Genomic DNA, 25,118 nt, shown 5'->3' with positions numbered 1-25,118 from the left:
GCTCAGAGGCTGATTTAGCATCTCCAAACAGGAAAAACATTCCCAACCCCTCAAGAGGGTAAGGAAAGGATGAGCCCGTGGTCCTCAGGGGGCTCAGTGCCTCCTTAGCACCGTGTTCGCTGGGACTTGGCATTCACAGGCTGCGGAAAAGGCTCAAGCAAATGCTTCAGCAGCCCATTAGTGCAAACATCCCCTTCTTCCCCCCATGGGCAGGATCCTGTACCAGGCTAGGAGATGGCATGCAGCAGCATCCCCCCGTTCCTCCCCACCACCCTCCCGCAGCTCTGCGCCCACCCCACTGGGCTCAGCTGAGACAAGCAGAGGCTAAGAACATCAACTGGGTTTTATTCCTCAGGTCTGACAAATAAAAGCACAAATCCTCTTTGGAAAAAAAAAGATGAAAATAAAACCAAAACAACCCCAAAACCAATGTTCAAAACACACGGACGGTTTGCGTTTCTCAGGACGGAGGCCGTGCCGTCAAGCTCTGCTGCCAGACACATGTCCTTTGCAGAGATGTAGTTCAAAAAAACCCAACAACCCACGGAGGAGGAAAAGACACAGGGCTATGGGATTCCATGTCAATTTTAGGGAAAAAAGGGCCCTTTTTTGCTACTGGTATAAATACCCCATCCGAGCAACTCAGAGCAAAAAAATAACTGTAATGAGGACATCCGTTCTGCTCGGCCCCATGGGCACAGAATCTCTACCGGCACCTCAGACTGCTACAAGCCCTCGGGGACAGTGGCCCAGCACCCAGCATGGGTGCCCCAGCTCTCAGCTGGTCCCCCCGTGGGGTGGCGGGTGCTGCCGTCCCTGTGAGCAGCACCCATCACCCTCGCCGGAGGCTGTCCAGATGCCGCGCCGCAGGGGACCAGGGAGCAGGGGTCCGGGGGGAGAGGGGAGAGGGGAGGAGGGATGCCGGGGCACGGCAGGGACACAGGTGGCTGCTCAGGCGCAGGTGGCCTCCTGGCTCTCCACGGGGATCTCGCTGCCACAGCCACCCTCGCCGTACTGCTGGTAGGGGGGGATCTGGGGCGCCTCGATGATCAGCAGCCCCTCCGGTGACAAGGAGGCAAAGACAGTGATGGGGTCCACCTCGTAGGGCAGCCTGTAGGAGGGAAGGGAAGATGAGTTGGTTTAGGAGCTGGGGGGGGTCAGGGCGGCTGCAGCTCGCAACATGCCGCATCCCTGGTGGACATCGGCCCTTGGGAAGCCCAGGCAGGACCCCACCACATGGGGTACTACCGATGCCGAGCCAGCAGCCCCGGCGCGGGGCTCAGCAAAGGCAGTGTTATTACTGTAGCACCCGGGAATGTGCCAGGGATATTTAAAGCGGCCTCCTGGCCTGTCTGGCCCCTGTGGGTGCTCTGTTTAATCTCCCCGGCAGATGTGTTTGACGGGATGTCGCCCGCTGCTTGTGCCGCCCAGACTTCTGCAAAGCAGGAGTAAATCATCGCCGCGCCGCAGCCCGCGTCAGCCGCAAACCTTGCCCGTAAAAGGAGCCGCTGCAGCTGCGAGCGGGAGGGAGCATGGTGCTCGCCCCAGCTTTCCCACGGGACTTCGGGATGTGCAGGGCTCCTTCGGGATGGAAAAGCAAAGCTGAGCTGCCGCCAGCTGAGGAAACCCTCCCCATGCCCTGGCCTTTGCTGCTTCTCCCCGGTAACCCCACGAGCCCCCCAGCACGGGTGAAGCGCCATGGTTGGGGCTCGCCTCGCCTCCCTGCCCTTTGCCAGTTGTTGTTGCCAAAGCGAGCTGTCGCGGTGAGTCAACGCGATAGCAATCTCACTGACATCATTCAGATAGATACAGTCACACATAGGGGTGTATTTTGGGGCCAATGATGGTGTCAGCCCATCATGCCCTGCTGAACCCCTGGGGATGTGCTGGCACCGGGAGTGGAGCTCCTTGCACCCCTCCTGCTCCCTGCACCCCGGCCGGCTCCAAACACAGCCCCAGGCCTGGAGGAGGCTGGCAAAGCACCCAGAAGAAGACCTCCATCTCTTTTCCCTCCCTCGGGAAATCACCGTGTGGCCCGAACCAGCCGGGCACATGTTGCAAGAGGGCACATTTTGGGGTAAAAACCAGCTCTGGAGTCCCTGCATGCCTGAGCTGGGGCGCAGGGACTGGCAAAGCTCAGCGCATTGCTGCCAGTGGCATCCCTGCGCTGCCCACGCCGCCGCGACAGGGTCCCACAGCAGGCTGATGACATTTGGGTGCTGGTTGAGGGGACGTGGCAGCCCCCCCCACCCCAGCTCCTTCAGCTGTGTTACCAGGTGGGTGCCCTAGGGCCGGCTGGTACCTACTGGATTTTCTTGGTGAAGTTCTTGGAGACGATCCCTCCTTCCACCTGCTGCTCCTCGTGTTTGCCTGCAGGGAAGGGCAACACCCCACGTCACCACCTCACCAGGAGATTATTTTTTCCCCAACAACAACAAAACCCAGCAGGAAAGTTTTCAGAGGAGTTGCTTTCCTTTCCCAGTGCCAACTCTTCCCTCTGGGGAGGGCTCTCCTATGTTGGGAAGGAGATGCTGGACATGGCACACCCATCTTTCCAGTGAGAGTCTGGGGTCTCACAGGCTGCCAAGAGCTGGGGCTTAAGAAAACAGCCCCCAGACATAATAAAACCTTTGGAGGTGGCAGCACCCCCCCTTCTCCCTCTCCCCAGGATGGGCTTCCCTGCATCGTACTGTCAGGCTGAGGGTCCTGTGCCTGGAGCATCTCTGAAGTTAAGACCACACTGGCAGCTGCCCAGCTCCCCTCCCCGACCTGCAGCTTTGCTGCTGCGATGCCGTTAAGCCCCAAATAAATACCGAGGGTGATGCTGCACGGCAGCCCCCAGCCCCTCCCTGGGGACCCTGGCCCGGGGCACTTGGGGGCCATGTGGGATGTTGGTGCTGGGCTAAAGGGATGCTCAGGGCTGGGGACCGGTGGCCCCCCCTGATGTGATGCCCCCCGCACCCACTGTCCCCATCATTAATTGAATTTTTAGGGATGGCTTCTGGTTTCTTGTCCCCAGGCGGTGCCTCTTGGGGCTGGGTTGGGGGATGTGTGTGGGGGGGGACTGCAGTGTGGCTGCCCCTGCTTCCCAGCACAAGCTGCTTCTCTCTTGGCCCCTTTAAAGGGAATCTCCCTCCGCGCCTCACCCCGGCTATAATTAACCAAGCCAAGCTGGGGCCCCTCTTGGCAGCTCGCTGCAGGGTGCCACAGCCCACAGCGGTGCCTCCCTGGCCGGCCAGGGCAGAAAGTGGGGAGATTTACCCCAAAGGAGGCTCGTCCTTTGCATTTTTGCAGCAAACCACCACAGCTTGTGAGCTGGGTCCCTCGTGGCACCCCCAAACCGCCTGTGGGGCTGCCCCAAAGCCCTGCCGCAGCCCTGGCCCTGCTCCCAAGCTTGGGGCTGCTGCTGCTGGCTTAAAGTAAAGGTGATTTTTGCATTTTATGGCAATTTATTGAGCCAGCATGGGCTGGGCAGGCCCAGTTGCTTTTCATGCCCCATCCTCCTCCTCCCCAGTGCCTTTGCTCTCACCTGATACCTCGACATAGCCATCCTTGGTTTTGACCGTCAGCTCCTCGGGTTTGAAGCTGTGCACGTTGACGCACACCTTCCAGGGCTCGCGGGGAAAGGGCGCGGGGCTGCGGCTCTCGGGGTACCCCCCGAAGCGGGTGCCGTAGCCGGGGGCCATGGTGGAGGCACGGGCCATGCCGGTGCGCAGGGGACCCGGCCAAGTGGTGGTGAGCCGGGGCCGAGCCCAGTCAGGCCAGTCCGCCGTCAGGTCCCCGGGGAAGGGTGACATGCCGAAATCATCGTCCAGCAGGCGCGAGGTCAAGCCGGGCTCCCTGAAAGGGTCACGGACACTGCGCCTGCCGGGGTAATGGCAGGAGAAGGGCATCTGGCTGTCGGCCATGGCTTCCTTCGCAGGGGTCCGAGCGCGTCCCTGGGGCTCTCCCGCGGAGCCTCAGCCTCTGTGCGGCTGCTCCTGGATGCAAACTTCCCCGGGGAGCCCGTCCCGGAGGAGACGCATCCACCCCAGGTGGGATGCAGGCGTGCGGCTGCGGGTGGGCGCCGCGGGGGTGGTCCCTTCCTTCTCCAGCACCAGGTGAAGGGCGACGGAGAAAATCAATTCAGGGCTGAATCACTGGGAGCCGGAGCAGCGCAGGAAGGACGGAGGGAGCTCTCTGGCCGCGAGAAAACGCTTCCTGTCTGGCTCTGATCCCAGGGAACGGGGAGAGGAAAATAAAACTTCTCGCAGAAGAGGGAAAAAAAAATAAAACCGAATATCCCAAGATTAAAAAGCTTGTCTCTCCCCTCTCGCTCCCAAGCACTTTATGTGCGACTTTCCCTGCCACTCCCGGGCGAGAGCTGCAATAAATGCCTGAGCTCCGAGCCGAGAAACTTCTGTAACCTTCCAGCCGTCGGGTGAGCGCTATTTATATGGATTTGGGAGGAGGGGGTGTGTGTTTTGCAATTCCTGCCCTGTCAGCCGAGTATTTTGGAGAGGATGAAACAGCCGTGGAGAATCTGGGCTGCACAGCTGACCTCTCCTGCCAGTCCGAGGACCCTGGCTGCTGCACTTTGGCAGCTGCCCCGGCCCCCACCGCCCCTTCCCACCACCCTGCACCCAGTCCACCCACCCAAAATAGCCCCCAAGCTCAGAGCTGGCTGCTTTCACCCCAGTGTCACCCGTTAAAAATAACCCCTCAGCAGGGCTGGGCCAAGCTGCTCCCCTCACTGTAAAGCCACGTGTCCCCGTGCCACCAAGCAGCCCACTGTACCAGGAAATGGGTCACTGGTGGCACCCCTGGCACGGCGCTGGGAGGGCGGTGGCACCCCACGCGTGGATGCTGGGGGGATGCTGGGGCAGGGGATGGACCCCTTTGGTGGCCAGGAGCGTATGGCCGCCCAGGGCTGCCCACAGAGCCCGGGTGCGAGAGGGGCTGCGGGATGCACGAGGGAAGCCGTGCTCCAAGGGGTGTCCCGCTCCAGCTCTGCTTCCTCAGCCACCTTCACCGGTCAGACCCAGAGAAATGGCCCCCAAAGGTGGGAAGAAGAGGGACCCCAGGCAGCAGATGGGCAGGGTCCTTGCGGTGCTGCTTAGCACCCACCTCCTCCTCACCCTCCTCCTCCTCCTCCTCGCCCCACCACATGCCCCGACCCTGCTGCAATCGCCGAGCGCAGGCAGGGTGAGGTGCTAATGACAGCCGCGTGGCAGCCGGGCTAATTACAGGGCAGCAGCAGGGAGCGGGCAGCGCGCCGTGGGAAGAGGCGCGGCGGCAGTGGCTGTGAGCTCCCAGCAAGCACCCACCCGGGCAATGCCGTCCCGACCACGCAAGCAGGGTGCCCTAACCCTAACCCTAACCTGGTGGCAACGAGGGGCTCCCTGTGGAGGTGGTCCAGGCACAGCTCGGGAAGGTGATGGGATGCACCAGAGGATGGGATGCGCTGGAGGACAGGATGTCATCAGCGAGGTTCATGCTGATGCAGGACCACTTCCTCATGCCGCGTCCTCCCTCCTGGCTCTGCCTCATGCTCCTTCTCTCCAGCATCTGCAATTTTTCTAATAGACTTGATGGAACTAATTACAGCAGGAAGACTTTAATGCAGCACAGGCCGCGCAGCAATTCAGCCGCTGGTCACTCCAACAGCATTAATCACGCTGCACCAACACGGCGTTGCTGGGGGAGGGAGCTGCCTCTCCTTGACACGGGGCAGGGCTGCTCCCCTGTGCTCAGATCCTTTGCCCCCCCTATGCATGGGGACAGCCAGGCATCGCAGGGGTCTCCCTGGGGACCAAGGGGGGTGCCTGGAGATGCCTGGGGAGGTCCCAGGTGCTGACTGAGCACCCCTGGGTGCAGGGAGGCAGCTGCCAGGGGTGAGGCTGAGCCCCTCCATACCCTTGTCCTGCCTGGCTGCCCCTGCCCGCTGGGGGCTCATGCTGCCTGGGGGTGACAGCAGGGTGTCCTGGAGAACATCACCACACACCGAGCCTGAGCTTAGCTGGGCACCTGTCCCCTCGGCTGGGGAGCGGGATCACCCCAGCACCCAGCTCTGCACCCACTCAGGCAAACACTGGCCCACAGGGAGAGGGGACAAGCCCCAAGGAGGTTTCAGGTAGCCCCACGATCCTGCTGTACTTCCAGGAGCCTCCTAACATCTCCAGTCCTGCGTTTCCCCATGTAGCTCCGGGCCATCCTCCCTCCCCAGTCAGGAATCCTCCCTGTCGCCTTGTTTATCCCGATTAGTCACATGTCCCCTCCCGCCGGCTCTTGCCCTCTCTGGGCCATCCCAATTTAGCTCCTGCTGTCACTCCAAATCTCCTGGATGTGTCCCGGCACCAAGCCGGCCCCATGACATCCGCTCTGGGGAGCTTGAGGCAGCCTTGCAGCCTCCCTTCTTCCCCGAGTGACACGGGGCCGCTGCCCCGTCTGTCTGCGGTGCAACCCGAGCCTTCCTGGGTGCCCACCTGGGCCCTGTGGGGATCAGCCTGCGGACCTGGTCCAGTCCTACTGCTCCCCCATGGCTCTTCCAGCCAGTCCAGGGGAGGACCCAGGGTGAGGGGCATCACCTGGGGTGCCCGAGTGTCCCCACCGTCCTGTTGCTGACCAAGAGGGGTGAGGTGACTGCAGCAGGACCCTGCAGGCAGGGAAGGGCACAGCCCCAGCGAGGGCACTGCCGAGCCCAGCGACCTCCATGGGGAGCCATCCGCATTTCTGGCTGGGGTTACTGGTGCCAGAACAGGGCGGGAGGATCCAAAACGCCTGGCAAAGGGCAGCGAAAGCCTGGCCCAGCAGGGAAGGGAGTGCTGCCTGAAATACTAGCCCACAACTTTTTTTGCTTCAGCCTGCGCCCCGAGGAGCCAGCCCTCGGCAGCTGGGAGCGGAGGCACATGCCTCTCCCTGCGGAGCAGCTGAAACAACCCAAAATATCCCACTGCACGCAGTCGGATCCAAAAGGAACATGACAAATGGGGCTGCAATGAGAAGGAAATACTGTCCGAACCTTTATTGGAACCCTTTTTCTAACCAGGCTAACAACTCAAACACCCCAGGAAGACTAAAGAGTACAGTATGCATTTCGATGGAGAGCAAAGGGAGTTTTACAACGAAGTCAAATGAACAGATGCGCCGGTGTCATTTGGTAAGGAATTAACCACCAGGTGAGAAAACTGAGACGCTGTTTCCCTCGTGGCTTTTCTCACGTCCTGGCTTTTGTTCTAAACCTTCTTCTCATCCCCTGGGTTTCGAAGGCGGAGAGCTGCCCCCGGGCTGGTGAGGTTCAGGGTGTTGATCTCTAGGCAACAGCCCCAAAGTCAGGATGCTTGACCATGAAGCTGTTGCTACAACAGCAGATTTACCAGTGCTTTGGAGACCCTCCCAATCATGTGCAAACTTCCAGGTAGCAGCAAAAGTCATGAGAATTGTTCTCTGGTAAAGAGGTAATAAACCCCCACTGGACACTAAAGGGCAGAGTCTTCACTTAGGCACCTGAATCCATCCCTTTCTCAAACAAATATCCTGATTGCCCCAAGGCTGAGCGCCCGGCAGGATGGGCACACGCCGGTCGATGCCAGAGGCACGTCTACCCTCCACCAGCCCGTGGAGCACCAACACCTCCCACTCGGGTGCAGAGGCCAACGGCTGCGGCGCTGGTGGAGTGGCACTGGGGCAGGTGGTGATTTTTAGCACATCCCGTGCTTTTTTCAAAGCTGAGGAAGGATGCCTGCAGCAAGGTCCGGATCATGTCGGAGATGACAGGAGAGACCTTCCCAGTTTTGCCCTGGCCACCTTTCCCAAGTTCACATCCAGGCAAAGCTACTGGTTCTGGCACAAAGCTTGGCGAAGGGGGCAAAGTAGGACATGACACAAGGATGAGGGCCTCAGGATGGAGCAGGGTGGACATCCTTGCTTCCTGGTAGAGACCATGGGCAAGTCACTTCAACCGCATCCCCTTCCTCGCATCGATGAAAGGGCTACAAGTCCCCCCTTCCCCCAACAACCATTGAGAGCCAAGAGTGGGTCAGCAGTGGGAGATCAGAGATCTCTGGGGATCTTTGGTGATCCAAGCAGCCCTGTGTGGTACCGAGGAGGAAAAGCAGGTTCTTTCCTCTGCCACAGCTGGCCTGTCACCTCCGAACACCAGCACCTTTCCAGGGGGTTGTGATTTGTCAATAGAAGCTGGTCCAAGATGAAGAATTTCCCCCTGCCTCGCTCATCTCCATCTAAACGAGGTTCCTCCCTAAATCACTGGCAGTTGAGTTCCAAATGAGCCTAATTTGTCTGCCAGATGTCTCCATGCTGGCAGGTGACAGCCTCAGTAATTCACCTCTCTGATAACCTCTCTCCAACACATACGGCAACACCTCAAAGGCTCCTACCTTCGTGGACTCAATGGCAAGACCCAAATAGCTTTTTTTAAAGTAACGCTCAATAAATAGAAGAAATAAATATTAAATAGAGGCTAAGTCCTCTCAGCCTGTTCAATATACGTACAATGCATAGCAAAATAACAGTGATTGGCTGTTGCAGACAAGTTTGGTACAAATTCAGTCCCCGAAAATAACAAAAACATTGAGAAAAAATACAGTGAACACAAAGCAAAGCACAGCTGAGTGCTATAACCCAGGAAGAAAAGAAAGAACGCAACAGTGCTTTGAGATATCCCTTATCTTTGCTTTCCAGCAAACCTGCAGAGATTGTGCTGGGTTTTCTGGAGCCTGGCCCCAGCGCTGGGGTTGGGGGGGTGGGACAACTTTGCTTCGTGTGACACCCAGAGCCAAGGCAGGTCCAGGGAGCAGGGAGAGCCGACAGCATGACTCTGGGGTCAGGGGGACATTTGGGAGTGGGTGCGGCGGCGTGCACTCTGCTGGGGAAAGGCAACTGGGGCGCTTGTGGGATGGAAACAAAATTGTGGGTGAGAAGGAGCCTCTGTGTTTGAGCAAAGCAAAGCCCTCTGAGACAGGGCCTCCAAAAAATGGCCAAGTTATTTTCCTGAAGCCTTGAGGCTGTGACCACCCCGGGCATCCCTCAAGCGGCCAACTGCAGGCAAGCAGTGATTCACCAACACCGAAATGACAGAGTTGCTTTTCCACCAGGCAAACACTGCCCTTTGCAGAGAGCACCAGCAGCAATCTGAGATGCCCAACGCAGAGCAAAAATCCGTAACAGCAATGAATGAGCCAAACAACACAGAATTTAAAAAAAGCGCTGGCAAAAGGCACAGAGACAGAAAAGCTCACGGGCTTCACGCAAACCAACAGAAAACCCAGTTGTCCACTGATGGGAAGGGTGATGTTCCAAGTTGTACTAAAGATCTTAAATAAGTTAAAAAATAAATACCACCACTGAGGGAAACTCATATGTATATGCACATATACACGCACTTACACGTACGTACACATACACACACAGACTTGGTTAGGTCCTGTCACCAGAGGCTGGATTTTGCAAGCATCTTCAGTACGGATCACTCTCTCACGGTCTCATTTCCTTAGTTTTTCCATGGGTGGGTCATTGCGCAGGGACAAACATGGCAGGGGAGTCCTAGCGACGGCATCCTCCCAGGGAAACCAGCGGTGCCTGTGCAGAGCAGCTCGGTTTCGGGTTGTGTGCTGGCTGCGGAGCCAAGGGAAACAGCAACGGCAGCCAGCTGGCACCCAGCCAGCACGAGCACGGACCGGGGCGAAACTTCCCCTTGCAGCACTGCAAACACCCTGTCACTCGGCTGGCCAGCGAGCAGACCCTCGCCGTCACCTCCATAAGGTCCTAGACCCGCTTCTACGGTCACATCCATCACGTTCCTGCGCAAATCTAATGGGAAACCCTAGATTTTAAGATGAAAACAGACAAACAGCTCTGCCCTGCATCCCTCTGTCCATTGCAACTCTCTGCCCTGCTCCAGAGAGTGCAGAGGGACACACTGGCAGTAGGAGTGACCGTCACTCCTCCAGCCACCTCACCAAGAGGGACCGGCGCTGTAAACCTTTACATGAGAACAGTGGCATGGATACATTCAAACAAAGAGATCCAAAAATAACTTATTGGTTAAAAAAAAAAAAGAAAAAAAAAAGAAAAAAAAAGAAAAGAATAAATACTAGTAACAGTGACCACCTGCATCCATTCTGACATACAATTAAAAATAGAATAATAATAATAAATAAATAAATAAATAAATAATTTAAGAGGTTTACTCCAACACAAGTCTGCTCAGGAAACCCCAGGAGCGTTTAGCTGGCACGGACTGTACGAGCAGAGGCAGTCCTTGAAGCAAAGATCAGCTAGACGGGTACGAGAGCCGCCATCAGCCTCATGCAACACTCAGAGTCATCTCCTGTCCCACGGTCGGCAGGTGCTGCTGACCCTGATGCGGTCCTTCAATCATCCGTCCCCAGCCATGAGGAACTCAAGTCAGCGTTGTGTCTAATATTTACACCAGTTGCACAAAGCCACTCTTCTCTCATAGTTTTCGACCTCCTGGCTCACTGCTTCCTTGCTACAGACGCACGTGTGCGTTAGGGGGTGTTAAGGGGCATGAGGCTGCTCTTGAAACACTGGTAGATCTGGGGTTTGGGCTCCCACCATGGCCTTCGGGTCATCCCAGGGAGTAGGAGGATGGGGCGTTTCAATGTCAAATGGGGAGAGAGTCTTTGGGGAAGAAATGTGAAGTTGCCAGCCCTTTACAAGAAGGCAGCTCACTGCAGAAGATGGCTATGGGGCCACTGCCCGGGCCAGTGCAGGAGGGAAGGCAGTGGCACCCCACTGCAAGATCACCCCATCTTTGATCCCTCAGCCACAGCCCTACAGCGTCTGCTCAGCTTGACCAGGAATGCTTTTCTCTCTTGTACGAGGTGGCCTCCCTGTAGACAGGCACACGTCCCCACCGAGCCACTGACCACACCAGCGCCCAGTGCTCTGCCTCGACCACCGTTATCCTCAAATTACCTGCAGACAGCAAGGCAAGGGATGAGGGACTGGGAAAAGGGGGGGCTTTGGGGGCTGAAGGCACAGGACAAGGGAGACCAGCAGTAGGAAGAATATTGGGAAAAAGGGATCACTGGCATTAACCTTTCCCTCGTACCACCCAGATGGAAATACACCCCACACTGCTGTACCTTCCAGCAGATAACAGGTTTATATGCTTGCTAAGGCCATCATCCAGCTCCCCCAGAACACTGCACGGCACTCAGCCTTCTGCTTCTGGCTTTGCCCCTTCACCTGCTGCCAGCAGCATGAGGGGGGCTGCAGGTAACTCTTTAGCCAGGGAGGGTTGTACTTCCTTCTGTCCTCTCTCCTCCTCCAGCAGATGCTGGCTCCACTTAGCCTTTTTCTGTGACACTTAAAAGACACACCTCCTTGACTCATTAAGCCCAAACTTGTTAATAATCATGCAGGATGGAAGGGGAGGGGATGGAAAAAGGGAGGGAGGGAAGTCTTAAACCCAAATTAGCGTCTCTTAGCACCCAGGTGTTGTAAGAGAAAGAAACTCCTCAGCACCAGCTCAGCCTGTGCCGGGAGAAGCCTTTGTTACCCTGCAAAACACAGTAATTGCGCAGGCAGCTGGGCTGGCAGGCCCGGCAGGGAGACAAAGCCCCAGGGCTGCCCAGGCAGGCAGGGCCCTCCGGCCGCTGCCTGCGGCTCCTTGGAAAAACAGGCAATTAGTGGGGGGCCCTTTCTGTCCCCCTGCACTGCTCTGTCCTCCCAGCAACAAACTGTGGTGCAAGTGTACCCTGCTGCAGCTTGGCACCGGCCAGGCGACGGGGCTGCTGCGCCTGCCAATGCTGCCTTCAGGGGAGCCTGAGGGTCTCAAGCAGAAATGATTTCCTGAAATCCTCCTGGAAAACTGCTGCCTGTTATGAGGAAGGGGGATTGGGGTCCCTCGTCTTGTGCAATGGCCTTTTAATGCTGCGTGCTCTCACTACACCGCAGAGCGTGGCTACCTCCGTATCTCCTCACAGTCCCACCAGCATTGCGCTCCAAGGGCAAGGCTCCCTTTAGAAAAACCTAAACACAAACTGCAAGAGGGCTCCTCCCAGAAGGGAACCCCACGGCCCCTGCCCCCATACTGTCACCTGGCCCTCGGAGCACAGCATGACGCCAGCTCCCCTCTCCCTTGTACGCCACCAGCCCCGAGTCTGCTTCAGACCGCAGCAGTTTGTTTGCAAACAAGCCACAGTGCTGGAGGGCGGGGGGGGGATAAAACCACCCTGAGAAAGACGATTGGTACTTAGTAGAAAGGGTGGGAGAAAGAGAGGGAATGGCCGTTTTTCCCTCAGGAATTACGTCAGGAGGGATTTCTAGCCTTCTATTTATAGCAGGGACTGGCTGACCTGCAATAAATAAACATTCTCTCATGGAAGAGGCCTGCTGCAGAGTGGGCAGAAATTCTGGAGGAGAGACCCAAGGGACTTGATATTTGCCTTGGGGGGGACAGGTCACCCCCACTCATCACCAAAGCTTCCCAGCAAATTCCTACCTAACTGGGTGTCTCCCTCCAAAAGAAATTAATTTCTTGGTTCCTGGTTTGGCAGAACAGCAAGGAGCTGAATTCTTTCCTTTGGAGCAGCTGGTAGTGCTTTGGAGAGCAGCAGCGATGGGGAGATGGGAGGATGGCGCAGGTCTGTCATGGCAGGCCCTCTGTAAAGCACCAACCTTTCTTCCAAGCCCTGGCCTGGGGAGCTGGGACCGATCCACCCACTCTGACAGGTGGTAAAGGGACTGCACCAGGCACAGGAGGGCTCTTACTTTGAACCGGGGAAGGGGGACCCGGCACTGCCACATCAGTATCAGGGATGATTGCTAACGATGGCCAGGTAGGTGGGAAGGAAGCGGAGAATGCCAGGAATTTAGAAGTGACACCTGCATGGCACGTAAGCCGTCAGCGGCACTCCCTAGCGACGCAGGCTGTTGGAGCTGCCTCCTGAGTCATAGCTCCTGCTCCTGCTGCGGCTGCTCCTGGGGCCTGAACTCCGGCTGCGGCTCCTGCCCTCGGTGCTGCTGCTGCTCCAGCTTCGGCTTCGGCTTGTCCGGTAGCTGGAGTAGCTCCGGCTCCGGCTTGGGGAGCGGCTAAAGCTGCTGTACCAGGAGGAGTAGCTGCTGGCACTGCTGGAGGAGGGACTGGGACGGTAGTAGGGGATGGGGCGTTTGCGGGCACTGTGGGGACAGAGAGATGTGGGTTACCAGCAACACAAGGACAGATTTACTGTCAAAATATCCAAAAAGTGTTTACTCTGCACAGCGCTCCCCAAAAATGTGATTGTATTTGTTTAAAAGAAAAAAGGGAAGAGATCAGGCTGCTGACAGGCCTTGGGATTCAAGCCCCAGGGAATGTCCCAAGCACCAAGTCTCAGATTGGGAGCTGCTTGATGCTGTCCCAAAGAGCCCTCGGTGTGAAGGCTAGAGCCAGTATTTGACTCTCTCTACAGTGTGGGACATCTACCACAGGAGAGGGTGAAACAAAAAGCCTGTGGGGGAATGTCCCTGGCATCTGACAGGTGAGTGCCTGCTCTAACTTCATCTGCCTTTTTTCCTCAGCTGTTGTAAATGAGACCCTCCCCCTCCATCTGCCCCGTATCTCTAGCTGGAAATCCCCAAGCTCCAGGAGGGGCGGAAGGGCCTGCTGATCAGGCTCAGGGAAACGAGTCTCCTGGAGAAACCTCTGCTGGCAGCAGCTGGGACCCAAGGACAGCCCATGTCCCCCTGGGGAGTGCAGCTGAGCCTGTCTCCAAACGATGAAACTGCATCCCCTTACCTCGTAATACGCCGAGCTTCAAGGTGGCTGGGAGAGTCTCTCCTGCGTTTCCTCAGAGGTGAATAGGACCGTCGCCGCTGCTGCCGGTCACGCTCCCTGTGCGACTCCTTCTCGCTGGAGCTGTACTTGTGCTCTCGCTCACGGTCTCTGGGGAAGGCACAGACTGGAAACAGTCACTGCTGGGTTTTTGTGGGGTGGGTTTTGGATGTGGAGGCAATGACCCACGCATGAAGGCACAGATGAGTGGAGGATACTCAGCTCCCAAAGGGACCACCCTAAGCAAAGTGCTCTGGTGGCATCAGCCCTGCACACACTTGCTTAGCTGGACAAAGAAACACCCAGCTGGCTGGACACACAAACACACACTAATTGAGTCTGGGGGTTTCAGCAGTGTCTCCTGGTGCCCTGTGCTGCCAAGCTATGATGGCTTCCACGTACCTGTGTCTGTGGATGCACTCTGTATTTAGCTCTAACTAAAATTGCTCTTGCTGGTCATGCTGCAGAAGCAGGCAAGAACAACCCTGCCAGCCAGCCCCACGTGAGCAGAGGGCCCTGGTATCCCTGCAAGGCTGTGCAGCTTTGCATGGCTTGCCAGAAGGAGTGCCGGTGTTGCTATGGTTTTCTCTTTTGTTAAATTCCCATGCATGTCAGCACAGGCCCTTCCATGTAGTGTAGCTGACTTCATACACCCTGCTCAATGTCATCTACAAAGCAACGCGCTACAGGTCAATGGTCTGATCCTCAGATGCAGGAATATTCTACACCAGAGCAGGGATTGCCACAGCCTGCAAGAACCAGAGCCCGGTAATGTAATGTTTTAAGGCTGCAAAATTTTCACAGCAGCAGAAATGTTACCAGAAAAATCTGCCCAAAGCCATCTCTAGGCCTGAGCTGGGAGATGTGTGTTTTCAATGGGATGTGGAGGGAGTAGAGTTGCCTGGCCTGTGTTTCCCTCTGCAAGCCTGCGTGTGAGTGCCAGCATGAAGGTACCTGGCATGTGCCCACGCAGCAGGGGCACTTCCCAGGGCCTGACAACTCTTTGGCAGACCCACGACTCTGAAAAACAGAGTGTCTTTCCCTACAGCAATAAGGTCCCTCTCTGACAAAGGCTGCAGCCCTGCTGCTGGGGCTGCTGGCTGGCGTGGGCTCCTCGGGCGATGAAAGCCGTGGGCAGACACAACCAGAGCCTAACGCTCTTGCCCACCATTTACACCAGCGTGACAGAGAAGAGCATCTCCCACTCACGAGGCCCTGGCGAACATCACCCAGCAGCCATCTGTGCGCTTTTGGCTGCATAGCATGTCCCCCACAAGGGCTCGGAGTGGAGGAACAGCTACTTCACCTGCCACATTCTCCAACTGTGAGATACCACGATGCTTCAAAGCCAGGTCTCCCTCCCAGCAACCTACCCCCAAAAGTGTTTCCCTGAAATTTCCAAAAGGAAATTTCCCTGAATCAATACTGGCAGGGCAGTCCTTGGCTATAGGAAATCCACTTTTCTCACAGAAAGGGAAAGGCTCATCCCCTCTGCAGTCAGCATCAGCTGTAGGGCAATAAATGGTAATAAATTTCTACTTGACTGAAGGCCAATATAACACACTGCCATATGTCTTACCCTGTATCCCCCTGCTCTCTCTCAGCCCAGTGCTGAGAGCCAAAGCATCCAGTGAGGAAGCTGAAGGAGCAGTGTGGGCCTGGCAGGGGCCAGCAAGCATGCTAGAGTCCAAAAAAATGATGGAGGCAGTGAGAAAGTGTGAGACAGCAGATATCACATGAGGAGACAGCTGTACCTGCTACGGCTGTAGCGGGAGTAACTGGGGCTCCGACGAGGTCTTGAACTCCTGCTCCCAGGACTTTTTTTGCAGGATTTGGAGGAATAGCTGGGGGAACTTGAAGACGACCTGCTGATAGGCAAGAACCATAGAAGAGTTAAAGATACTGAAGGGTGAGGCTGTACCAGACACCTCTGAATGTCAGCTCATGGTGGGGAAGAGCTGCCCCATATTTCAGGGTCTTGGCTCAGTTCAGTGGCCAACTCACGCCAAGCCATGTGGATCCCCAGGCACCCCCCAAACTGTTTTACCTCCCCCTGCAAGCAGCCTGCAAGCCTGCAATAGTTAGACATTGCCCAGGGTCACAGAGACAGCTGTTTTAACTGGCCTTACCTCTTTTCTGAAGAGCAGGACCTACTTCGGGAGTACCTGGGAGAGGCCTTGCGGTGTGAGGAGCGGGAGCGACTGGAGCCAGGGGAGGATCTGCCTGTGCTGGTGTACGACTCACTGCGGGAGCACGGCCTCAGCAGGGAGCTGGGCGTTGGGGACGGGAGGAAGTTTTGCTTCTTCTCCTCCGAGCAGCTGAGACACAAGGACAGGCACCCTCTGTGAACATATATTTGGATAGACATTCAAGCTCTGGCTGAACTATGCTCCCTGGCTAAGGGGAGCACCGTGCTCCAGCCAAGAAATACTCCCATCCTCCCATTCCCAACTGGGGATAAAAAAAAAACCCTCCCAGCTCCCCATGCTGCTCTTGCGAGAGACCCTGCATGTGTGGGTCAGAACCCTGGAGCTCACCCTCCAGTCTGTGCCAGGGAAGGGCTGTGGACGAAGTCTCAGGTGGCGTGAGGGGCAGCATTTCTGCCTCATGCCCAACACACCAGAGGTGTCTGGTTGGCAGAGCCTGGATCAGGCCAGCGAGCAGTGCAGGTCCTGGGCAGGAAGCGAGGTGAGAAGTGCTGGAGCAAGGGAAAGCCAGAGCATGGCAGGGCAGGAGCCTGTGCTCCAGCCCGGCTGTGGAGCAGCACAAGTGGGCATGTTGCCTTTGGACAGGGCTGCGTGAATTCATCCACTCCCAGAAGCACCCTGGGTACGAATGGGGTTACAGCCCAGCAGCAAGCAGCCTCCAGACTGCCAAGGCCAACTGCAATCCCAGCTCCACCCATATGAAGGCAGAGTTATCCCACTGGAGTCACAACGTGAGAACTATATACAACCCTAACGTTTTACCCTCTGACTGAAAATCGAGGGCTTGTTCTTTCTAACACCAATTCCCCTGGCTTCCCTCTCCTCTCTCATTCATTGCCCCCACCTCCAGACCACATCCTGGCTCTAACATTCAGCCTTTAAGACCTGAGGTGGAAGAGGTCCCTAACACCACTGTCTGAGCATAGCCCTGGGTACCAGCCACTGCACTTCACTGTCTTCATCCCCAGCATCACCTGGCAAACCCCCAGGAATGGGAGGCAGTTATGGAGGCTGGCATCTCTTCCCCTCTCCTGATGATGACCTGCAACACTGGATTGCGGTTTGATTCCTGTCCCCAGCCTTGACGCTCTGTGGCCCCCACACACAGAGCTGCTGCTGTGTTACCCCGCAGCCAGCCAGGTACTTGCCTCTCTCTGTGCTCCCCACCTGCAGGACATGCTAGCTTGTCACCCAGGACCAGTCCTGAATGAGCTGAGATGGGGCAGGCTGCATTTGGCTCATCGGACAGGTGAAAGAACAGTCCATAAAGGATTTAGTGAAAATGAACCCAGCCTCCCTTCCCCACAGTAAGCAGAGGGGGAGAATTAGCACAGCAACCCCTGACGTACCTTTCAGATTTTGACCAGAAGGGCCAGTGACTCTTTTATTTGACACGGTCATGCCCAGCAGAGTAGGGATGTGCTCAGGACACAGCTCAGCTTGGGGCCAAACCCTGCAATCAGCCACATTAATGCCAGAAAAGCCAGCACAAGCCATGTCCAGGGGTATGATGGCTAGGTTTTCATCATCCTCCTCAGGCTACAGTATTGGTCATTGCTGAGTTCTGGGCTCCAGACTGGCAAGACCGTGGGTCTAATTCATATCTAACTGCCTCCAGACCACAAAAACCTCCCTGACTGCTCACCACAGCAACTGGCAAGCAGGCAGGAGATACAGAGCAACAATGTACCAGGTATTTGGCTGCCAGCAGCAGCTACTGGTAATCACTGACCTTCGGTCTTGTCCCTGGGCATCTGGAGACAGATTTTCCAAAGCTGTTCCCTTGGTCTGGGAAAAGCAACTGGTGAAGGAATTTCCTGAATCAGAGCTGTTATCGCTGTTGGCCAGTTTGGGCTTCCCGGACGAGAAGGCATGGCCAAAGCCATCATGGACTAGACTTCTTTTCTCCTGGCTGTCCTTTGACCTGGATGAGCTCGTTTGAGTGGAGGGAGGGGAGGAAGTATCGTTTCCTGAGTCATATTCATGATACTCTCCATTCTGGCTGGCTAGGTTGCCAGGCGAGCTGTCTGTTTTGGTAAAGAGGTCAGCAGAAGACCCTGACTGAGAGATCTGAAAGCAAAAAAGCCATTTGGCATTGTTTGAACTGTGGTGGGTTTTTTTTTTGGGGGGGGGGTGGTTTTGTTTTTTCTTTGGTTTTTTTGTTTGTTTGGTTTTTTTTAAATAAACCCAGAAATTTTACCATCATGATGCACTGAAACAAAAGGAAAGAAACAAAGGAAGAAAGAAAGAAAGAGAGAGAGAGAAAGAAAAAGAAGAAAGAGGAGAAGAAAACAAAAGCACATATCCCTGAAAGAAATCCACAGTAAGAAGAAACTTCTTTTCCCCCTGCTATGATAACGGGAAGATTTAGAGATCATGCAAAGAGTATCAGCATGCGATTCATGTTAAACAAAAGAATTCAACAAAGTAAACGGGCAACTAAAAAATCAAAATAACTAATTAAATAAAAAAGTATAACAGAGGACAAAGCCCTTATTTAACCTTAAAGGGGTGTGGGGGGAAAGGGTATATACATAACCCCCCCCTGCATAATCATTGGAAAGAAAACGAAACAAAAAACGAAAGAAAATGAAACAAAATCTTAAATAAGTGGATTTTTAAAGCTTCTGTAATAAAGAGGCTGTATGAATGTCACTAAAATAAGCAAAGAAAAATAAAATAAAATGTAAGGGCTTCTGTACAAAGTAAAAACTGGCAAATAAACACTTTGAAACAAAACAAAAAAAAAAGAAAAAAGAGGGAAGGGGAAAAAAGAAAATTCCCCTGGAAATAAAAAGGTATACAGATACTTCTTTGTGTGCTTTTTTACCCCCTAAAGAAGATACAGCTAATGCGCTCAAGTGACCTCAAATTCCCTGGTGTCTTGCGGATAGCATCCACTTACCCATCAAGAACTCCTCCTTTAGTAGGTAAGGTGTAAGAAAAAAGGAAGAGCGGGCAACATAAGTCCATCATTAGAGTCTCAAATTACATGAAAAAAACATAAACCCTCTCTTCAATCCACACTGCCAACTGTTCACTTGCCTCCTTTATGCAAATGTCATGACTGCTTTTTGTCTGCTTGCTTGTCTCACTTATTATTCATTTTTGTTTCCTTCTGCTTTAAATTAGGCTGTCCAGCCTGTTCCTGGAGGCTGGATCGCTTGTGCTGAAAAGTCGCAGCTTGCACTAAATCCCCTTGGGTTTCATGGAAGTGACAAAGGGAACTCAAGTGAAGGAAGAACTAAAAAAATAAAGTAGAGGAGGAAGAATATCCCTCCCCGTGCTGCATTGGAGACCTATGAGGAAGGGGACGACAGCCCTGCTCCTGCCAGCCTCTGCATGAGGGTTAAGCCTAGCTGGGTTGCAGTGGGTTGCTGAACCCCACAGGGTCAGCAAGGACCCCAAACCCACATAGGCTGCTCTGGGCAGGGCTGTTGTCTGGGTCCCTGAGCACCACCAAGGGGATTTATATCATTTGAGTATTTTATAGTTCAGTTTTAACTCCATAGGCATTTACACGAGCCAGTCCAGGAACATTTCGGTACTGGGAGTGAGGCTATGTTAGTACTAATGTCTGCCCTGGCAATGGGGTGAGAATTAGGGCTAAACGCAGACCTGGCACATCTGCACTCTTGTGTGGCCACCTCCTTTTTCACTCAGATGCTCTGCTCTCTTTGTTCCCGCCCATAAGGTTTGGTCCAGGGTCCTTAGAATGTGGACACAGAAGTTTAGTTCCCCCCTACTTGGGATAGTCCTCCAACATGTTCCCAGCAAGCCATGCCCCCTCAAACACCTGCACTCGTCTTTACACCACACTCTGGGGCACATAATGACCTCCCTCTGTGCCATGCTCTCCACAGTGGGGACCTGGGACATGCCCTCACAAATCTGAGGTATCCTGAGCTGAGAAAATCACATTGCAATGTTGGCAATACCTCACGGAGCCGAGGAGACCTACATCAGTTGTCACACAGCAGGAATAGGGACAGTCCGTTTGGAGAGCTTAGCTCTGTACTGGCTGGTATAGGGATAGGGCTCTTTCTCCTACACAGAGGGTCTACAGACCTCACCCGTGTCACTTTTTACATGGACCTCCTTCATCCCATCAGGTGGTGCCTTCACATCCACCCTCCTGCCTGTGGCATCTGATCTCTGTCCCCGTGGAGGTTGCTCTCGACCTAGTTCAAGAGGTGCTAACTGGGACAGGGACAGCTGACTCAGACAACAGCAGAGACTCAAAGCAGAGCAGAACTACCAACAAATGCAGTGGCTCTCAGCATACGGGCTGTGGAATGATGACTGCCCAAAACATCTTCACGCTCTGAAAATGCCTGGAGTTGGAGGATCTCCAAGTGCTTCCTATGTTGCCAGAGAGAGAGGCATTACTGCTTCTGGGATAAGGGACAGAGGGACAGGAATTAGTTCATTCCAACAAATCCATACTGGAGCTGGAGACTCCCCATCCTCACCCCATACTAACTTCTAACTCAGAGGCACCAGGAGCCCCAGCAGCAGATGTGGGAAATGAAGTGATCCTTCCTCACTAGCCAATTTGCACCTTCAATGCAGAAGCCTTGGACAGAGCAGAAACATCTCCCAAGTGTTCCCAAGTAGGAGTGAGTGAAGACACACATCACAAGTCCTCATTTGAGCATCTGGTACTGCTCCTTGCTACTTCTCAGCTTTAGCACTTCTTGACCAGACCTTGCTCACACGAGTAGAAATTGGAAGGTCAAAGGAGAATAAGACAGCCAGGTATCTGGGTCTGGTTTTCACCGGTTCTTTCTGAAACCCAGATGCCACGTCCAGAACTCTGAGAGAACTGGCCTCGCTACGAACCACTACACTCTCCCCAACCACATTGCTGAAGATACAGGATCGTGTTTTAAAATATGGCACCAGATTATTATTTTTTTTTAAGACAGGCTATGGCTTGCATTAGGTTTGAACCCTGACCAGAAGATAACCAGCTTTTGGCCACTTAATATGTACAAGCACAAAACTACCATGGGACATACTCCCTGGCTATAAAGGTAGGAAAAGTCTGGAGGGGGCACAGCGGTTGCTCTGCAGGACACTGACCCCAGCATCGCACACGCAAACACTGCTTCTGTTCCTTCCCAGTCTAAACCAAAAGGCCTTTGTTTCTGCCAAGAAATACAGCAGTTCCTTGGCATTTCTAAAACAGCTCTCAACGCTGCCACTGGGACCTCGGCTGCATGGGTTTACTCTGCCTTTGCTGATGTCTACCTTCAAAGTAGCAACTGTTGTCAGCACATCACAAAATCCGTCAAATGACCGGGGGATCAACAAGCTCCTCCACAGCTCAACATTTCTGGTAGCAGCACTCTGGGAAGAGGCAACATGTGGGTATCAGCGAAATATGGAGGCCACTTCTTGTGAGGGCTGGAGGGTCTGGCTGGGGCTAGGCAGGTGCCGGGGGGGGTGCACAGCAGCTTCCCAACCCCATCACCTTGGGGCACCAGGCTGCAGCCAGTAGCTTCCTAAGGGCTCAGGGAGAGATCTCTGTCCTGTGGCAAGAGCCAGGACAAGTCTCAAGGTACTCAACTTGCCTGTCTGCCTAGATAAATTCCCTATCTGATGACCTCGGCTTTGCTTCTGGTCCCATTTTACTGCTTCTGAAAGGCATGCCAGCCACATGAGATGGAAACAGAGCGTCACATCTGAAAACATTGTGCAGAGCTCAGTTGAATTCTAATGGCTTTTTATTTTTCTAGGGTGTCTTAAAAAAAGTCTGCTCTTTCATGAATCTAATTTTCTCTATGTGAACATTTGGATTTTTTCCCCCCTCTCTAAGAAGTAATTAAATAGTCTTGGTGAACTTTGCTTCCTTCAGCTTTCAGCAGGGGACCCACTGTTGCTCCCAAGGGAACTCAAGATATATATTTATTGGATTTTTTTTTCCAAATCATTATGTAATCGAGATGAAGGGGAAGTAGAAATGAGGCCCTCACTGATACTCCAGACTAATTTTTAGTGCAATCCTAGACCAAGAGACAGTGCAATCTAATAGGTTACAAAAATACAATCACTACTTGTCTTCCAATTAAACCAAACAAGTCCATTTACTGTGCTGCAAACAGCCCTGAGGCAAGAGACGACTATATATTTTCTCAGCCATAAGGGGACTGAGACCCATCAATGAGCAGCATGGCACAGCCTCACTTAGAGTTGGAGGATTTTTTTCTTGGGTCTTTTTTTCTCTTGTTCTGCAATTCACTTCAAAGTGGAGTTAATTTCCTTTTCAGAGGTGCATAATGTCTCCCCTTCTCTCTTTCTCTGTGCATTGTAATAATGAAAGGAATAAAGCACTTGCATCAATGACCCTGGCGAGCCTTGCTCTCGGCAAGGGCCTGGCAGACATCTGCTGAGGAGCTGCCGGCGTGGGGAGCAGCACCTGCCCAGAGGAGCTGCTCAGGGGAGCAAGGCTGTGTGCCTGGTCTGAGGTACCCCCTCTTCCAGAGCAGAGGGCTGGGCGTAGGCCTTCACCTGGGGGAAGTGGGCTCACCCCTGCTGACGATTTGCCCCAGCTGAAAAGCCAACTTCTCTTACTAAGGGAGTACAAACAATACCCGTGCTGTAGGAATACAATATAACCCCTTTCTGCACAATTACGAATCCCTGACTCAAGGAATATTGAGTGAAAAATACTCTTTTTTTTTTTTTTTTTTTTTTTTTTTTGCTACATGGAGAGTTCAGGGTAAGGCTTTCTTTATCACAAGGCCTAAGCTAAGTCCAGGAGCATGGAGGCAGTGACACAACTGTCCCTGCAATGTCAGAGCTTGGGTTATTTGGGGCTGGATGGCAACACTGCTGAGCAGCCTGGCTCACAGATCCATTGCTGGGGTTAAATTCCTGAGAATGCCAGGCAAAGGTTTGTTCCTTTGCAAAGAGCTTTTCAGCCTGCTGGGGTGCAGCCAGTATCGCACAACGCAGGCCAGTGTATCCCCACCTCAGCTCAGGCCAGGCTGGCACTACATTAGAGCAAACCACCTCCTTTGGTGCGTGACTGACGTACAGCACAGCCTTTCCATGACTGCAGGCATCCCTCCTTCACCCCAGGCTGCTGGCCTCCCTGCCGTCCCAGCACAGCACCGCAAATATGCCAGACAATAACCAGAGGTAACCTCAATCCCCTGGCTGGGAGGGGAGAAAAGGAAAAAGATAACAACTAACATATTTATGGAAGGCTTTGTCTCTTTGCTCTTCAGGGGCCCTGTTTGTTGTCAAAACCATGCTGCCTAACAGTCAAAAAAATACCTTTTCCTATGTAAACCAAAACCCAGGCTAGAAAACAAAGCAACAGCAAGCCAATATGCAGGTCTGCTATAAGATTTCCTGAGCCCTCCTACACACACTGTCCCAGCCTTTGCACTGGATTTCCCCACTTCTACCTTTCTGCAGACACATAAGCCCAAAGACAAACAGCATCATTTGGAACAAGCGTACCCCACTGAGCCTTGCTGAAAAGCTGGCTCAAGCCTGTGATAATTTGTGACATTGTAAATGGGTTTCAGTTGAAGTAAAGGAGCTGGCAAGGAAAGTGTATGCAGCATGCAGTTATCTTCATCAGGTACAACAAAGGCAACTAGATTCATACCCTGCAGGTATTTATATTGCACTGCTCAACTGAAAGCACAGTGGCATGTAATACATCTGTGTTGCTGTGGAATAAAGTGTCTGCAGCGGGTTAAGGGTTTTCTGTTCCAAAATAGATGCTGCATACTACCCACAGTTTCTCTGCATGCTGAGGCACAGACCCACAATCCTATTCTCAATAGGTGGCTATTGCGGCTGCACAGGATTAAAGGGAGAATGAGAGGGAAAAGCTTGGAAATTCACTGCCAAAAAGAAAAGTAGCAGGGAACTTTGCAGTGTTTCTGCGTGTTTGCATGCATGTGCATCAACTTATGCATAAAGGCAAGAGGGAAAGAAGCAGCGAGGTAGATGCATGGGCAAGGCATTATTTTATATGCTTTATCCCTCCTAAGATACAGGTAGACCTAGTTAGAAGTTGTGGCTGTTCCAGCACACAAGAGAGAAAACAAACCAAGGGGAGGGGGTTGGGGCAGGGAGGGAATGGCAGAATGTACCACAAAATGCTTCAGATTTTCAGAATAAAAAGAATATAGAATAAAAATTGGCTTAAAAAGCAAAATCTTTGATTTCAAAGTGCTATAGAATTACCTCATGGGAGTTTGTGTACTGTCTCTCTGGGTCTCTTCTGCAGGTTGTGATCTTCCCTGGACAATCCCTCTCCTTTGGGGATGTGACAATGGATTGATCTCCCTAGGTAAGGATGGTTTGGCTTGGAAGCCCAGGCCAGAGGGAAGGGTAGGGACTGTGACAGGCCAACTCCCACAGAGGACAAACATGGCATTTTTTAATCCCAATTCTGGAATTTTCCACAAAATCTTTCCCAGTAATTTATTTTTGATTTGTGACCAACATTTTCTGCAAAAGCACATTTTCACTTTATAGCACATCCAGGCTGCTCTAAAAGTTGAGTCTGACAGAACTAAGCTTATTTATAGAGCAACCATTTAACTCGCAAAAAGGAGAGGCATCAAAGAGTTGTTGATAGTCATTAATAAATGAGACTAAAAGTTCCCGTTCTATTTTTTCCCTTGCCAGTTTTGAGTACATGATATTTAATGACCTTACTCAGAAAAATTTCAGGGGCAGCACTTAACCAGAGGCTTCAATTTATACAAGTGCTTAAATGTACCCTTGAATGATGTCCCAAGAGCACATAACTTATTTTTGGGAACAAAAGGACATTAGTGGGTTAACATAGTAAAGGTACCGATGCCTTTTAGTCATTGAAATATTTGCCTCTGTTATTAACCCTTACTAGAAAGGATGCATCAGGGGCCTGTGACTTGTACTTTGCATTCACCCCCTGCATCTGTAACTACAAAGCTCTGATTTTCCCTGCCCTGCAGCTTGTGTGCTCATTTACCCTGAGTGAAACAAGTAGGAAGCGGAGTGCAGCATGCTCGAGTTTAGCTCACTTTAAAGCTTTTACAGTTTTAAATTAGAGTTTACTCTTGCTCAGGGAACAGAACAGCTGGCAGTCGGCCTCACAGGACTCAGGGAGCCTGGCT

The 25,118-nt window shown here is 53.4% G+C and overlaps 2 protein-coding genes across 5 annotated transcripts in view; both read right to left on the bottom strand.

Moving 5' to 3' along the window:
• Positions 1-325: 325 nt before the first annotated feature.
• HSPB8 (heat shock protein family B (small) member 8) lies at positions 326-4,402 on the bottom strand. Its single transcript, XM_056326719.1, has 3 exons — positions 3,530-4,402; positions 2,307-2,370; positions 326-1,111 (listed from the first exon to the last, which is right to left on the bottom strand). The coding sequence occupies exons 1-3, from the start codon at positions 3,906-3,908 to the stop codon at positions 952-954; spliced, it is 603 nt and encodes a 200-aa protein (XP_056182694.1). The 5' UTR covers positions 3,909-4,402; the 3' UTR covers positions 326-951.
• Positions 4,403-6,977: 2,575 nt separating this feature from the next.
• The window catches only part of SRRM4 (serine/arginine repetitive matrix 4), a 50,086-nt gene continuing 31,945 nt past the window's right edge, over positions 6,978-25,118 (bottom strand). For 2 of the 4 annotated variants that reach the window (XM_056326602.1, XM_056326605.1), the window contains 5 exons: positions 17,720-18,057; positions 15,910-16,122; positions 15,535-15,648; positions 13,745-13,891; positions 6,978-13,146 (listed from right to left, as the gene is read on the bottom strand). In XM_056326602.1, the coding sequence (XP_056182577.1) occupies positions 12,885-13,146; positions 13,745-13,891; positions 15,535-15,648; positions 15,910-16,122; positions 17,720-18,057 (1,074 nt within the window). In that variant the 3' untranslated portion in view covers positions 6,978-12,884. The remainder of the gene's footprint in view (positions 13,147-13,744; positions 13,892-15,534; positions 15,649-15,909; positions 16,123-17,719; positions 18,058-25,118) is intronic. The other 2 variants (XM_056326603.1, XM_056326604.1) reach the window with 2 other exon arrangements.

Source organism: Falco biarmicus, chromosome 1 (genome assembly GCF_023638135.1).
Source record: "Falco biarmicus isolate bFalBia1 chromosome 1, bFalBia1.pri, whole genome shotgun sequence".
Taxonomy (NCBI): Eukaryota; Metazoa; Chordata; class Aves; order Falconiformes; family Falconidae; genus Falco; species Falco biarmicus.
Note: the sequence above shows the minus strand (reverse complement) of the source record. Positions and strands in the feature narration are given on the sequence as shown.

Excerpts from the sequence above, each read along its gene's own strand:
- HSPB8 (XM_056326719.1), bottom strand. The coding sequence starts at position 3,908 with ATGGCCGACAGCCAGATGCCCTTCTCCTGCCATTACCCCGGCAGGCGC. Across the intron at positions 2,371-3,529 it reads TGGCTATGTCGAGGTATCAG|GCAAACACGAGGAGCAGCAG; the intron begins GTGAGAGCAAAG and ends CCTTCCCTGCAG. Across the intron at positions 1,112-2,306 it reads AACTTCACCAAGAAAATCCA|GCTGCCCTACGAGGTGGACC; the intron begins GTAGGTACCAGC and ends TCCCTCCTACAG.